Source organism: Eutrema salsugineum, unplaced genomic scaffold (assembly GCF_000478725.1).
Source record: "Eutrema salsugineum unplaced genomic scaffold, Eutsalg1_0 scaffold_2, whole genome shotgun sequence".
Taxonomy (NCBI): domain Eukaryota; kingdom Viridiplantae; phylum Streptophyta; class Magnoliopsida; order Brassicales; family Brassicaceae; genus Eutrema; species Eutrema salsugineum.
The window spans coordinates 19,523,060-19,536,194 of NW_006256829.1; the positions used below are offsets into that span (position 1 = coordinate 19,523,060).

Below are 13,135 nucleotides of genomic sequence, written 5' to 3' on the forward strand. Positions count from 1 at the left end.
ATCACCTCTAAATAAGTTTTGATCAGCATTATATAATCCTCAAGTAAAGAATCATCTAGAGGCACATTTGAGTCCACTCTTAACCGTGAAAGATGGTCGACAGCTCCATTCTCAATGCCTTTCTTGTCTTGCACCTCCATGTCAAATTCTTGTAACAAAAGAACCCACCTTGGGAAGCCTCGGCTTAGCATCCTTTTTAGTCATTAGGTACCACAAAGCCGCATGATTTGTGTGCACAACAACCTTTGAACCCACCAGGTAACTCCTGAACTTATCAAATGCAAACACAATGGCCAGCATCTCCTTTTCAGTTTGTTGCGTAATTCTCTTGAGCCGAATCTAAGGTGCAGCTTGCATAGTAGATCACATGCAGCTTCTTATCCTTTTTCTGCCTCAAGACTGCTCCTACTGCGTAATCAGATGCATCTGTCATCACCTCAAAGGGCAAAGACCAATCGGGAGCCTGAACTATCGGTGCACTAACAAGGGCCTCCTTGATCTTTAGAAATGCCTCCATGCACTGCTCATCAATAAGAAACTCAACCTCTTTGCAAAGCAACCTTGTTAGTGGCCGAGCTATCTTAGAAAAGTCTTTAATGAACCTTCTATAGAAGCCGGCGTGCCCCAAAAAGCTTCTTATCCCTTTAGCCGAGCTTGGAGGCTCGAAATTCACCATGACCTCTACTTTAGCCTTGTCGACCTCTATGCCCTTCTCAGAGACCTTATGACCGAGCACATTGCCCTCCTGTACCATGAAATGGCACTTCTCCCAGTTCAAAACCAGCCTATGCTTGTCACACCTTTTCAAGACCTGTGAAAAATTAGCAAGACAATCCAAATAGGAGGAGCCATAGACAGAAAAGTCGTCCATAAAGACCTTAACCTTCTCTTCAATAAGGTCAGAAAATATGTGCATCATGCAGAGCATTACATAGGCCAAACGGCATGCGTCTATATGCATATGTGCTGTAAGGGCATGTGAATGTAGTTTTCTCTTGGTCTCGGGGATCTATGGGTATTTGAAAGAAATCTGAGTACCCATCAAGAAAACAGAAGTAGGGATGGTTAGCTAGTCTCTCAAGCATATGATCTATGAATGGCAATGGGAAATGATCCTTTCTAGATGATGAATCAAGCTTTCTGTGATCAATACACATACGATGACCGGTTATGGTTCTTGTGGTTATTAACTCATCCCTTTCATTCTTTACCACCGTGACACCACCTTTCTTGGGCACCACATGGACAGGAGACCCCCATCTTGAGTCAGAGATTGGGTTGATTATCCCTGCCTCAAGAAGCTTGAGTATCTCCTTCTTAACCACCTCTTTAAGGTTCGGGTTAAGACGTCTTTGATGCTCAATAGAAGACATAGATTGGTCTTCTAGGTGGATCCTGTGGGTGCAAATATCAGGAGAGATGCCTCTAATATCGGCCAAAGAATAATCTATAGCTCTCCTGAACTTTCTAAGCTCATTTAACAATGCATGTTCTTCATGAGCCAACAGGTTATTATTGATGGTCACGTGATATGAAGAGTTTGAGCCAAGAAAAGCATACAACAGCCCTGTTGGTAGAGGCTTGACCTCAACAAGGGTTGCTTTTGTCTTGTCCCAATCAGCATCAAAGCTGCATTGCTATTTGACAGCTCCCTCGGGTTTGGCATTCTCTCGCGGTCTACCACTGCCCTCGGCTTGTGATGCCGCAGCCATGCAACCCCGAGGTGTCTCCCCTATTGTATTGGACCCTCTGATGTCCAAAACCTCGAGACCACTCTGCCTGAGCTCCAAAAATCTCGTCTCAGCTTTAAGTTCTTTCATCTGATCCAAGAATCGCTTGTAGACCTCACTCTCTTCATTTAAGAACCAGTGCTCACTTTGTTCTTGTTAAGACCACTTGTAAAGGGTCTTCTGTGTTCAGCTCTTCAAGGAGCTCATCAGCAAGCTCCTCCATGGTTTCGATGTAAAAGATCTGACCTCCAATGGTTGGTTTTTTCATCATTTCCTTCACATCGAACTTCATGGTTTCAGACCCAATGTGTAGCTCGATCATGCCTCCTCTGACGTCTATGATCTCTCCTGCTGTTGCTAAAATGGGTCTCCCTAAGATGATGGGATTAATCGGTTCTTCATCCATCTCTAAGACTATAAAGTCTGTGGGGATCTCAATCTCACCAATTATCAAGGGCAAGTCTTCAAGTAGACCAATTGGTAATCTTACTAATCGATCCGAAAGAACAAGAGAGATTTTTGCCGGTTTGTAGCTCTTGAACCCAAGTCTTTTAGCAACTGAATAAGGCATTAAGCTCACAGAAGCTCCCAAGTCACATAAACAGCTTGAAAACTTCAATGGATTGATTGCATATGGTAAAGTAAAGCTACCAGGGTCTGATAAATTTCTTGGCACTGATCTCCTCTGAATAATGGCGCTGCACTCATGACTCAAGATGACCATCCCTTGAAGCTCCTTTGTCTTGTTAAGTATCGCGTCCTTTAGAAACTTTCCAAGATGAGGTATAGCTAGAAAAGCATCTATGATCGGCAATGTCATTTGAGTATTCTCTAAGTGCTTTTCAAATACTGCCTTTGCCCTGTCTAAGATTTGTTTCTTGAATCGCCCCCTGGAAAAGGTATCTTAGGCTGATAAGGAGGTGGTGGAACATAGGGCTTTTCAAGTTCAGGTTCTTTCTCCACCTCTCTAGCCTTGTCTTTAACCGGTTCTTTCTCTAAAACCTCATTCTCTTGCTCTTATCTTGAGGCTGCCTCCCCACCGATCTGCTCATTGTCCTCAATGAGATTTTGCTTAGGCTCAGGAGTTTGTAGCTCTTTTCCAGTCCTCAATGTGATGGCATTGACAAATTCTTTGGGATTTGGTTCCGGTTTTCCAGATAAAGCTTGTCCTCTTGATGATGTGGAAGCTTGATTCTGCTTAAGCTCCCTGATATCTTGTTGCATGGATGCATACTGACTCTCGACCCTTTGTTGAGCCTGTAGTAACTGCTGTAGAAGCCCACAAATATCTGGTCCCATCTGACTCTGAACCTGCGCCTGCTGCTGTAACTACTGACCCATCGGCTGTGGACTGAACCCTGGTGGAAACTTATGTTGCTGCGGTTGGCTGTTGTAGTTACTGCCCTGAGCCGGTTGCTTCTGCTATCCATAGCTCTGTTGTTGCCCACCAAACTGCTACTTGGGCTGAAAAGAATTCTGAAACTGAGGCTTAGGAGCATAGCTTTGTTGATTTTGCTGAGCAGGGTACACCTGATCTTGAGGATTTGCAACATTGGGGTTGTGGTATGAGAGGTTCTGATTGGTTCCATAGTTGTTGAACCGCTGATACCTTTGTTGATTCCCAATATAGTTGATCTGTTCTTGTGTGAGACCATCCTCATTCACATTGTCAAAACTCGGCCCTTGCTCATCAAACTCGCCTACAAAGTGTATTGGCTTTTGTGTAGGCACAAGTAATTTGTCTAGCTTGTTTTGAAGCTCCCTGATATCTTTTTCCATTCTCAGCTCTTTGCTAGACTCATCAGTTCGATTAGCCCTGTCAAAATCTTCACCATAAGTATCGATTGACATCGCAAGATTCTCCACAAGCTCCATTGCTGCGTTTATCTCCTTCCCAAGAAAGTTCCCATTTGATGCTGTATCAAGTTGGTTCCTTATCTTTGGAAGGGGACCTCAGTATAAAGTGCTAAAAAGAGAAGCCTCTGAGAAGCTGTGGTGAGGACACTGATTAGTATTACTTATAAACCGTTCCCAAGCCTCTCCAAAACTTTCATTTGTATGTTGGGTGAAGCTTGAGATTTGATTTCTTAGCTTGGCCGTCCTGGAAGTAGAGAAATTTTTTGACAAAAACGCCAGCTTGCACTGCTCCCAGGTCTGTATTGTTCCCCTTGGAAGATTTTTCTCCCATTGATGCGCTTTATCCCCTAAGCTGAAGGGAAACAATCTCAGTTTAAAGCTGTCCTCTGATATGCCATTGATCTTGGTAAGATAACAAACACGGTCAAACTGATCCAAGTGCTCCAAAGGATCCTCCATTGGCAAACCGTGAAACTTGGAGTTTTGCACCATATTGAGCAAGGAGGTTTTAACTTCAAAATTGTTGTTTTGCACAGGTGGTGCTTGGATCCCTGATCTATACTGATGTGCATTAGCTCGGTCGTTCTCACCAACAAAAACTGGTGGAGGTTGCCTTTGAGCTTGCGGCTGAGGCTGAGGAACTTGCTGTGCCTGTTGCTCATTGCGGTGGGCTTACTGCTGGTTTTTCTGAGCCTGCCTTTCATTACGCTGAGCCATGTTTTGATTGACATAGGCCTGTTTTTCATTCCTGGTGCTCTGCTTCTTGAGCCTGTTGCTATATCCTCTCCTGATCAGCCATACCAAACCGTTCCTGATGCAAAGCCCTTTCTCTAGCTCTTCTCTCAATCAAGTTAATGTTGTTGTTGTAAGACTGATGCGGCTCTGTGCTTCTAGAGCGAGTTTGCATGTACCTGATCATTCAAAGACAGAACTTGAAAACGATCAGTAATAACAAGAATGATAAAGGCTTGATCTCAAGAACAAGAAAAAACTAATGCTATCCACAAATTGGCAACGGCGCCAATTGATAATTAAGACTTTTCAGTCTTGAAGAGGTATCAGTCCCTTGTAGTTGTAGTACAAAGGTATCAAATCCAAGCTTGTGGTTAAACACTAGTTTATGATGCTTATAACTTAAGTCAAGCGCAATCAAGAAATGGTTTTGATGTCTAGACTAGTTAAAGTGCAAGAAAATGAACAAAAATAAGAGATTTAACTAAGAAAATATGCAATAAAAAGACAAGTAAGCAAGATAGATAAGCAGTTGATGTATGAATGATGAGGCTGAGGTCTTAGACAGGATAAAGGACTGGGGTGCTTCCATACTAGACTAGCGAGTTAATGATGTCGTATCAACTGCGTGAGGGAACAAGTTTTACCCTTAACAAAAACAAATGAAAGCCGCAAGTGCACAGCTAATCAGCTGTAGTATATATTTAGGGATCGAATCCACAGAGATTTGTGTGCCTGGTATTCTTCTACGGTTTTTAACTTTATGTGTAGACTAGATTGGTTTTAAAGGTTGGTTGTTTGTCACGAATTAAACTGAAACAAAAGAAAGCAAATAAATCTATCCTAGAAAGCAAGTAGAAAAATCGAATGGAAAGCAAGTAAAGCAAGTAAAATATCGAACTAAAGCAATTGAAATGCAGATCTAAATAAGCAAGTAAAAATCGATTGGTTTGTAAACTATGGCTAAAAACGCTGAGCTTTTGGGAACTCTAAGGGATCATAATCGGTTTTGACACTAGGGTAGATAGATTGGGATTGACGGATATCGATATATAGGTGGTTCTAGAGCTAGAGTACGGCGGTATGACTACGTCACTATCGTGATCATAACCAACTGTTTCTCGCAACCCTGACCAGTAGATTTCTACTCTGGCCCTGGAAGGGAGAGAACGCAAGAGCTGCACAAGACTCGTCAATACTCACGATCTCGCCGCAGGTAGGTTTCCACTCCTACGGAAAAATCGCCTGTTTCATTCTAGGGCTGATACTTCATGAAAACTTTCGCAACACTAACTATCTAGATCAGATACTAGGTGATCAATCAAGCATACATGCAATAAGAACAAGAATAAACAGAAAACAGGTCAAAATCTCAGATCTATAAACCTAGATGTCTTAATCGATTATGAGAGCCCATTTCGGGAACCCTAAGCCCAACTCGGGATCTACTCAGACATGGCTGAGGTCGACATCGTCATTGGTTTTAATAAAAGTAATGAAAAACAGTAAAGAAAAGAGATGAAGAAAGCTTCTCTATTGCAGAACTCGGACTTGAACAATCTTCTACATAAAATCGCATAAAAACGGCTAAAGGAAAAGGGTTTCTGTAAAGTATGAAGGGTTCTCTCTAAAAACGACATAAATGACAAGTATTTATAGTCTTCAATACTCCAAGTCTCTAGGGTTTCGGAATTGAGGCTGAGAATGACTTTGGGCTTCAGAAATATGGGCTTTAATTTGGAGCTTGATGGCCGCAGTCGGGAGTGACGTGACCGCGGAGATTTGGTGGTTGTCGCGGTCGGGAGGCTTCTGACTGCGGGAAATAGGCTGTTGGTCGCGGTCGCGTGACTTGCTGGCTGTCTTCGAGTGGCTCCGGGGCTAATGGAATATCTTGAGATCCAACCGTTGGAATGTCTCTAAACCAAGTGCATTTGAAAGCTGGTTGATTCTTCTATAAGTTGTCCAATTTTGAGGGTGATCAGACGGTCAGAAGGTCTTCATCTCTCCATGAGAGTTCTGACGGTCTGCATTTATCCAAAAGAGTCTTTTTGTTCTAATTTGTGCCTCTTTATCCCAAATTACCTGAAAAGTCTTTTAAAATCCGGAAACGCAGAAATCCTTTGAAAACCTTTGAAAATGGAGTAAAAACACCTGTAAAAGATATTAAAGTGACCCATAAAAATGGTCAAAATCCGGTGTTATCAACTCCCCCAGACTTAGTCTTTTGTTTCTCCTCAAACAAAACAAAGGCTAAATCTCGGTGAGAGGTTTGAAAACGCAAGAACTAAACAAAATCTCAGAGACCAAACTTCTAGACCAATATTAATCAGTATGCATCAATCAGGAATAGCCTAGAAAATTCTCACTAGCAATACAGGCATAACTAGTCCGTTAATCCGTCATGCGGAAATCTATGCACTAAGATCTAACTTCCAGTCAACTAGCTCTTAACATTCATTAAAAAGCTCGGTGGTTCTCATCAAAGAAAGTCTGGGCAAGGCAATCTAGTTTACGTGTCAAACAGGATTATTCCAGGGGTAAGGCTTAAAGTGTTTACGGGTTACCTGAAGATCTGGAGGATGCAGGATATTATGCAAAACCGCAAGAGAGAGTGAAGCTGTTGGTAACCACAGTTTTCAGTCACTTTCTTCTTGCCATAGATTCCTGATCTTCTTCCTCAGGTTCTCTCCTAACTCCCCCAGACTTAGATTTTTGTAAATCTTTCAAAAGCATAGCTCCTTAAACGAATAGTGGTTGCTTATTGCTCCACAAATTTCGTCAATCTAAGACTCATTAGGCTTTTTGTTTCCCTCTTTTTTTTTTTTTTTTTGTTTGAAGAAAGGGAACACCTTTAGATATAGAGTCTTAGAGAGCACGAAATTACCAATTAATATCTATCTTGTAAAGCTTTATGAGGTTTCTGATACTCTTCCTTCCCAATTCCATTCAGTCTCCTTTTGTGAGTAACTGAAAACTGCGTCGCTCCTTTTCTCTCCGACGTTTTTGCACATATTTGCTGATATAAACTAAAGAGAGAATGCATGAGGATTGAAAACAAGGGTTTTGGGTTTAGGGTATGGTACCAGATAAAGATAAACTGGTCATCTAGGACGACAAACAGTGGTAAAAGTGAGGGTAAAAGACGTCCTGGATGTGTATGTCGATGCCTGCCTAAAATCAACGATGAGAAAATTAGATATCAATATTAAGTCCAAATAAATTGAGCTAGTATATCCTGTCAGAAAGAATCTCCATGAATAGAAGTCCTCTGGTGGGAGTTCGTAGTGCAAGTACTCTAGCTACCGCCTAGTCTAGTGCTAACCACATATGAGCTATCATGCATAGTGTAGAAGTGTGCAGGTCTAAATCATCAGAGTTTTGCGTCAAACATTCCTGAAAAATACTTAATGTCGAATAGGTTACATATTAAAATTTAAAAAGTGCTTGAAATTTAAAAGCAAAAGCAATAAAATGATTAGTACGGATAGACATCCTCCCCCAGACTTAAATCACACTGTCCCCAGTGTGAAAAAGTTGGTGAGAAGATGGTGAATAAAAGCGAAATAAAATAAGATAAAAGAAAAGAAAATGATGATAGAACCGTGATGGTAGTGAAGTGCTGATCAATCACTCATCCTCCGATGTGTCGGCTGCGAACTGGTGCTGCTCCTGTAGGAAGGTGACAACTGATGTCGAGTCAACTGCATGAGGGAACAAGTTTTACCCTTAACAAAAACAAATGAAAGCCGCAAGTGCACAGCTAATCAGCTGTAGTATATATTTAGGGATCGAATCCACAGAGATTTGTGTGCCTGGTATTCTTCTACGGTTTTTAACTTTATGTCTAGACTAGATTGGTTTTAAAGGTTGGTTGTTTGTCACGAATTAAACTAAAACAAAAGAAAGCAAATAAATCTATCCTAGAAAGCAAGTAAAGAAATCGAATGAAAGGCAAGTAAAGCAAGTAAAATATCGAACTAAAGCAACTGAAATGCAGATCGAAATAAGCAAGTAAAAATCGATTGGTTTGTAAACTATGGCTAAAAAAGCTGAGCTTTTGGGAACTCTAAGGGATCATAATCGGTTTTAACACTAGGGTAGATAGATTGGGATTGACGGATATCGATATATAGGTGGTTCTAGAGCTAGAGTACGGCGGTATGACTACGTCACTGTCGTGATCATAACCAACTGTTTCTCGCAACCCTGACCAGTAGGTTTCCACTCTGGCCCTGGAAGGGAGAGAACGCAAGAGCTGCACAAGACTCGTCAATACTCACGATCTCGCCGCAGGTAGGTTTCCACTCCTACGGAAAAATCGCCTGTTTCATTCTAGGGCTGATACTTAATGAAAACTTTCGCAACACTAACTATCTAGATCAGATACTAGGTGATCAATCAAGCATACATGCAATAAGAACAAGAATAAACAGAGAACAGGTCGAAATCTCAGATCTATAAACCTAGATGTCTTAATCGATTATGAGAGCCCATTTCGGGAACCCTAAGCCCAACTCGGGATCTACTCAGACATGGCTGAGGTCGACATCGTCATTGGTTTTAATAAAAGTAATGAAGAACAGTAAAGAAAAGAGATGAAGAAAGCTTCTCTATTGCAGAACTCGGACTTGAACAATCTTCTACAAAAATCGCATAAAAACGGCTAAAGGAAAAGGGTTTCTGTAAAGTATGAAGGGCTCTCTCTAAAAACGAAATAAATGACAAGTATTTATAGTCTTCAATACTCCAGGTCTCTAGGGTTTCGGAATTGAGGCTGAGAATGACTTTGGGCTTCAGAAATATGGGCTTTAATTCGGAGCTTGATGGCCGCGGTCGGGAGTGACGTGACCGCGGGGATTTGGTGGTTGTCGCGGTCGGGAGGCTTCTGACTGCGGGAAATAGGCTGTTGGTCGCGGTCGCGTGACTTGCTGGCCGTCTTCGAGTGGCTCCGGGGCTAATGGAATATCTTGAGATCCAACCGTTGGAATGTCTCCAAACTAAGTGCATTTGAAAGCTGGTTGATTCTTCTATAAGTTGTCCAATTTTGAGGGTGATCAGACGGTGAGAAGGTCTTCGTCTCTCTATGAGAGTTCTGACGGTCTGCATTTATCCAAAATAGTCTTTTTGTTCCAATTTGTGCCTCTTTTCCCAAATTACCTGAAAAGTCTTTTAAAATTCCGGAAACGTAGAAATCGTTTGAAAACCTTTGAAAATGGAGTAAAAACACCTGTAATAGATATTAAAGTGATCCATAAAAATGGTCAAAATCCGGTGTTATCAGTTAATGAACTAAATGGTCAAGCAACTTCATTTAACATGAACTCAAGGACAAGTTAATCCTCTCATGAAGGTATTAAGCTTCTAAACTAATCCTCTTTCATACCAAAATCTTTTTTGAGAAGCATGAATCAGCAAGCATTAAGAATCAGCTCAGTAAGTCATTTAAGAGAAGCAAACTATCATTATCATGATGAAAGACTCTTAAACCTCTACTAAACCTGCTTCAGGTATTTCAGCGAACACTTCTCAGGCATGAAACACCTCAGATCTAGACCAAATGTGATGTTCATGGATCCAGCTTAGAGATCGGTTTAGTAGAGAATGAATGATGCAGATCTAGAACCTAGACTCGCTAATCTAGCATTTCAACACCCTAATCTACCTATCTAAAACCTCATAATGGAACTACTCACTAATCATGAAGAGCATACCTAATCTTTTGCAAGAAGTGATGCTAGACATGATTAGAAGCTTTGATGATGATGAAAAGAAACAAAGAGAACAAGATCTTCATCATTCATTCTCTAACAAACTGATCTCTATGCTAGATCCTTGAACATCACATGTGGTCTAGATCTGAGGTACTTTCACGCCTAGAAAGTGTTTGTTGAAATACCTGAACTAGGTTTGTTAGAGGTTTAAGAGTCTTTCATCATGATAATAATAGTTTGTTTCTCTTAAATGACTTATTGAACTGATTCTTAATGCTTGCTGATTCATGATTCATATCATCAACCGCTTATCTTGCTTATCTTATTTACTTGTTTGCATCTTGCTTTAGTTTAATTCTTGTTTTCTCATCTTGTTTTGTAACTAGTCTAGAAACCAAAACCATTACCTGTTTGACTTGAATAAGAAGTATAGCTTTATAAACTAGTGTCTAAACCACAAACGTGGATTGATACCCCTTTGTTCTACAGTGACAGGGGATTGATAACCCTTAAAGGCCTGAAAAACCTTGTTATCAATTGACGCCTTTGCCGGCTTGTGGATTTAGCATTAGTTTTTGCTTGTTCTTGAGATCAAGTCTTTATTTTTTGTTTTACTGATCAACCTTTGAGCTTTGTCTTTGAGTGATCAGGTACATACGAACACGCTCCAGAAGTTCAGAGCCTCATCAGCCTTACAACAACAACATAAACCTGCTTGAAAGAAGAGCTAGAGAGAGGGCTGTGAATCAGGAACGGTTGGGTATGGAGGATCAATCAAGGATTGAGCAACAGGCTTAAGAAACCGAGCATCAGGCTCACTTAAACCAGGCGCAGTCTGAGAGGAACGAGTAACAAGCCTATGTAAATCAGAACATGGCTCAGCGAAATGAAAGGCAAGCTCAGCATAATCAACAACAAGCTAACCGCAATGAGCAACAGGCTCAGAGCGTTCCTCAGCCTCAGCCACAAGCTCAAAGACAGCCTCCACAAGTATTTGTTGGTGAGAACGATAGAGCCAATGCACACCAGTACCGAGCAAGGATTCAAGCACCACCGGTTCAAAACAATAACTTCGAAGTTAAAGCTTCCTTGCTCAATATGGTGCAGAACTCTAAGTTTCACGACTTACCAGTGGAGGATCCTTTAGAGCACTTAGACCAGTTTGACCGTGTATATGATCTCACTAATATCAACGGTGTCTCGGAGGACAGCTTTAAACTCAGATTGTTTCCCTTCAGCTTAGGGGACAAGGTGCATCAATGGGAGAAGAATCTTCTAAGACGGACAATACAAACTTGGGAGCAGTGCAAGCTTGTGTTTCTGTCTAAGTTTTTCTCTACTTCCAGGACCGCTAAGCTAAGGAACCAAATCTCCAGCTTTACAAAGCACACAAACAAGAGCTTTGGAGAAGCTTGGGAACGGTTTCGCAGCTACACCAATCAGTGTCCTCACCACGCCTTCTCAGAGGCATCTTTTCTTAGTTCACTATACTGAGGTGCCCTCCCCAAGATAAGGAACAAACTTGACACAGCTTCTAATGGGAACTTTCTTGGAAGGGAGATCAATGCCGCAATGGAATTAGTTGAGAATCTTGTGGTGTGTAATGATATATATGGAGAAGATTTCGACAGAGCGAATATAACAGAGGGATCTAGCAAAGTGCTGCGTATGGAAATGGATATAAGGGAGCTTCAGAACAAGCCTGACAAGGTGCTGGTGGCCACACAAAAGCCTATTCACTTTGTAGGCGAGTTTTATGAGCAAGGACCAAGTTTTGAGAATGTAAATGAGGATGGGCTAACACAAGAAGAAATCAATTACATAGGGAACCAAAACCGATATCAGAGGTTCAACAATTATAACTCAAATCAGAATCTCTCATATAGGAACCCCAATGTGGCCAATCCTCAAGATCAAGTGTATCCTTCTCAGCAGAACCAGCAAAGCTTTGCCCCTAAGCCCCAATTTCAAAGTTCTTTTCAGCTTAAACAACAGATTGTGCAGCAACAACAGAGCTATGGATAGCAACAGCAACCGGTTCAGAGCAGTAACTTCAGTTCTCAGCCTCAGCAACCGAAGTTTCCACCAGGGTTCACTCAGCAACAGTTTCAGCCTCAAGCGGTTCATCAACAGCAGCCAATGGGTCCAGACTTGTGTGGTGTGCTTCAGCAGTTGTTACAAAGATACCAAAGGTTTGAGAGTGGGTTTACTGATCTTGGTTCCAAGTATGTGTCCATGCAACAAGAGATTAGGGAGCTTAAGCAGAATCCAGCTTCCACATCAAGAGGACAAGTAGTTTTACCCGGGAAACAAGAACCCAATCCCAAAAAAATATGTTAATGCCATCACCTTTAGCTGAGAAAACTGTCCAGAACAGTCGGTCCAGAACAGAACAGAACAGAGTGCTCATTGAGGACAATGAGCAAATCGGTGGGGAGGCAGCCCCAAGGGATGAGCAAGAGGATGCGGTTTCAAAGAAAGAAAAGGCTAAAGAGGTGGAGAAGGAACCTAAACCTGAGAAGCCTCATATTCCACCACCTCTTTATCAGCCTAAGCATCCTTTTCCAGGGAGATTCAAGAAACAAATCCTAGACAAAGCAAGAGCAGTGTTTGAAAAGCACTTGGAGAACACTCAGATGACCATGCCGATCATAGAAGCTTTTCTCATAATTCCACAATTTGGAAAGTTTCTAAAAGATGCGGTTTTGAAAAACACCATGGAGTTACAAGGAATGGTCATTCTGAGTCATTAGTGCAGTGGTATTATTCAGAGGAAAAATTCCAAGAAAGCTATCTGATCCAGGGAGCTTTACTTTACCTTGTGCTATAGGTCCTTTGAAGTTTGCTAGCTGTTTGTGTGATTTGGGAGCTTCAGTAAGCTTAATGCCTTATACCATTGCAAAAAGGTTGGGTTACAACAGCTACAAGCCAGCAAGGATCTATCTAGTACTTGCTGATAGGTCAGTAAGGTTACCCATTGGATTACTTGAAGAATTGCCTCTGAAAATTGTTGAGATTGAGATCCCAACAGAATTTATAGTATTGGAGATGGATGAAGAGCCGGTTGGTCCTATCATTTTGGGAAGGCCTTTCTTGGCCACAGCA

At 41.6% G+C, this 13,135-nt stretch overlaps 1 protein-coding gene and 2 non-coding genes across 3 annotated transcripts; 1 reads left to right on the top strand and 2 right to left on the bottom strand.

Moving 5' to 3' along the window:
* Positions 1-307: 307 nt before the first annotated feature.
* LOC112086670 (uncharacterized mitochondrial protein AtMg00860-like) lies at positions 308-961 on the bottom strand. The gene has a single exon (XM_024155641.1). The coding sequence runs from the start codon at positions 959-961 to the stop codon at positions 308-310; it is 654 nt and encodes a 217-aa protein (XP_024011409.1).
* Positions 962-3,717: 2,756 nt separating this feature from the next.
* LOC112086875 lies at positions 3,718-3,824 on the top strand. The gene has a single exon (XR_002899729.1). It is a non-coding gene; the product is annotated as a small nucleolar RNA R71 (small nucleolar RNA).
* Positions 3,825-11,383: 7,559 nt separating this feature from the next.
* LOC112086950 lies at positions 11,384-11,489 on the bottom strand. Its single transcript, XR_002899803.1, has one exon. It is a non-coding gene; the product is annotated as a small nucleolar RNA R71 (small nucleolar RNA).
* Between the last annotated feature and the right edge of the window lie 1,646 nt (positions 11,490-13,135).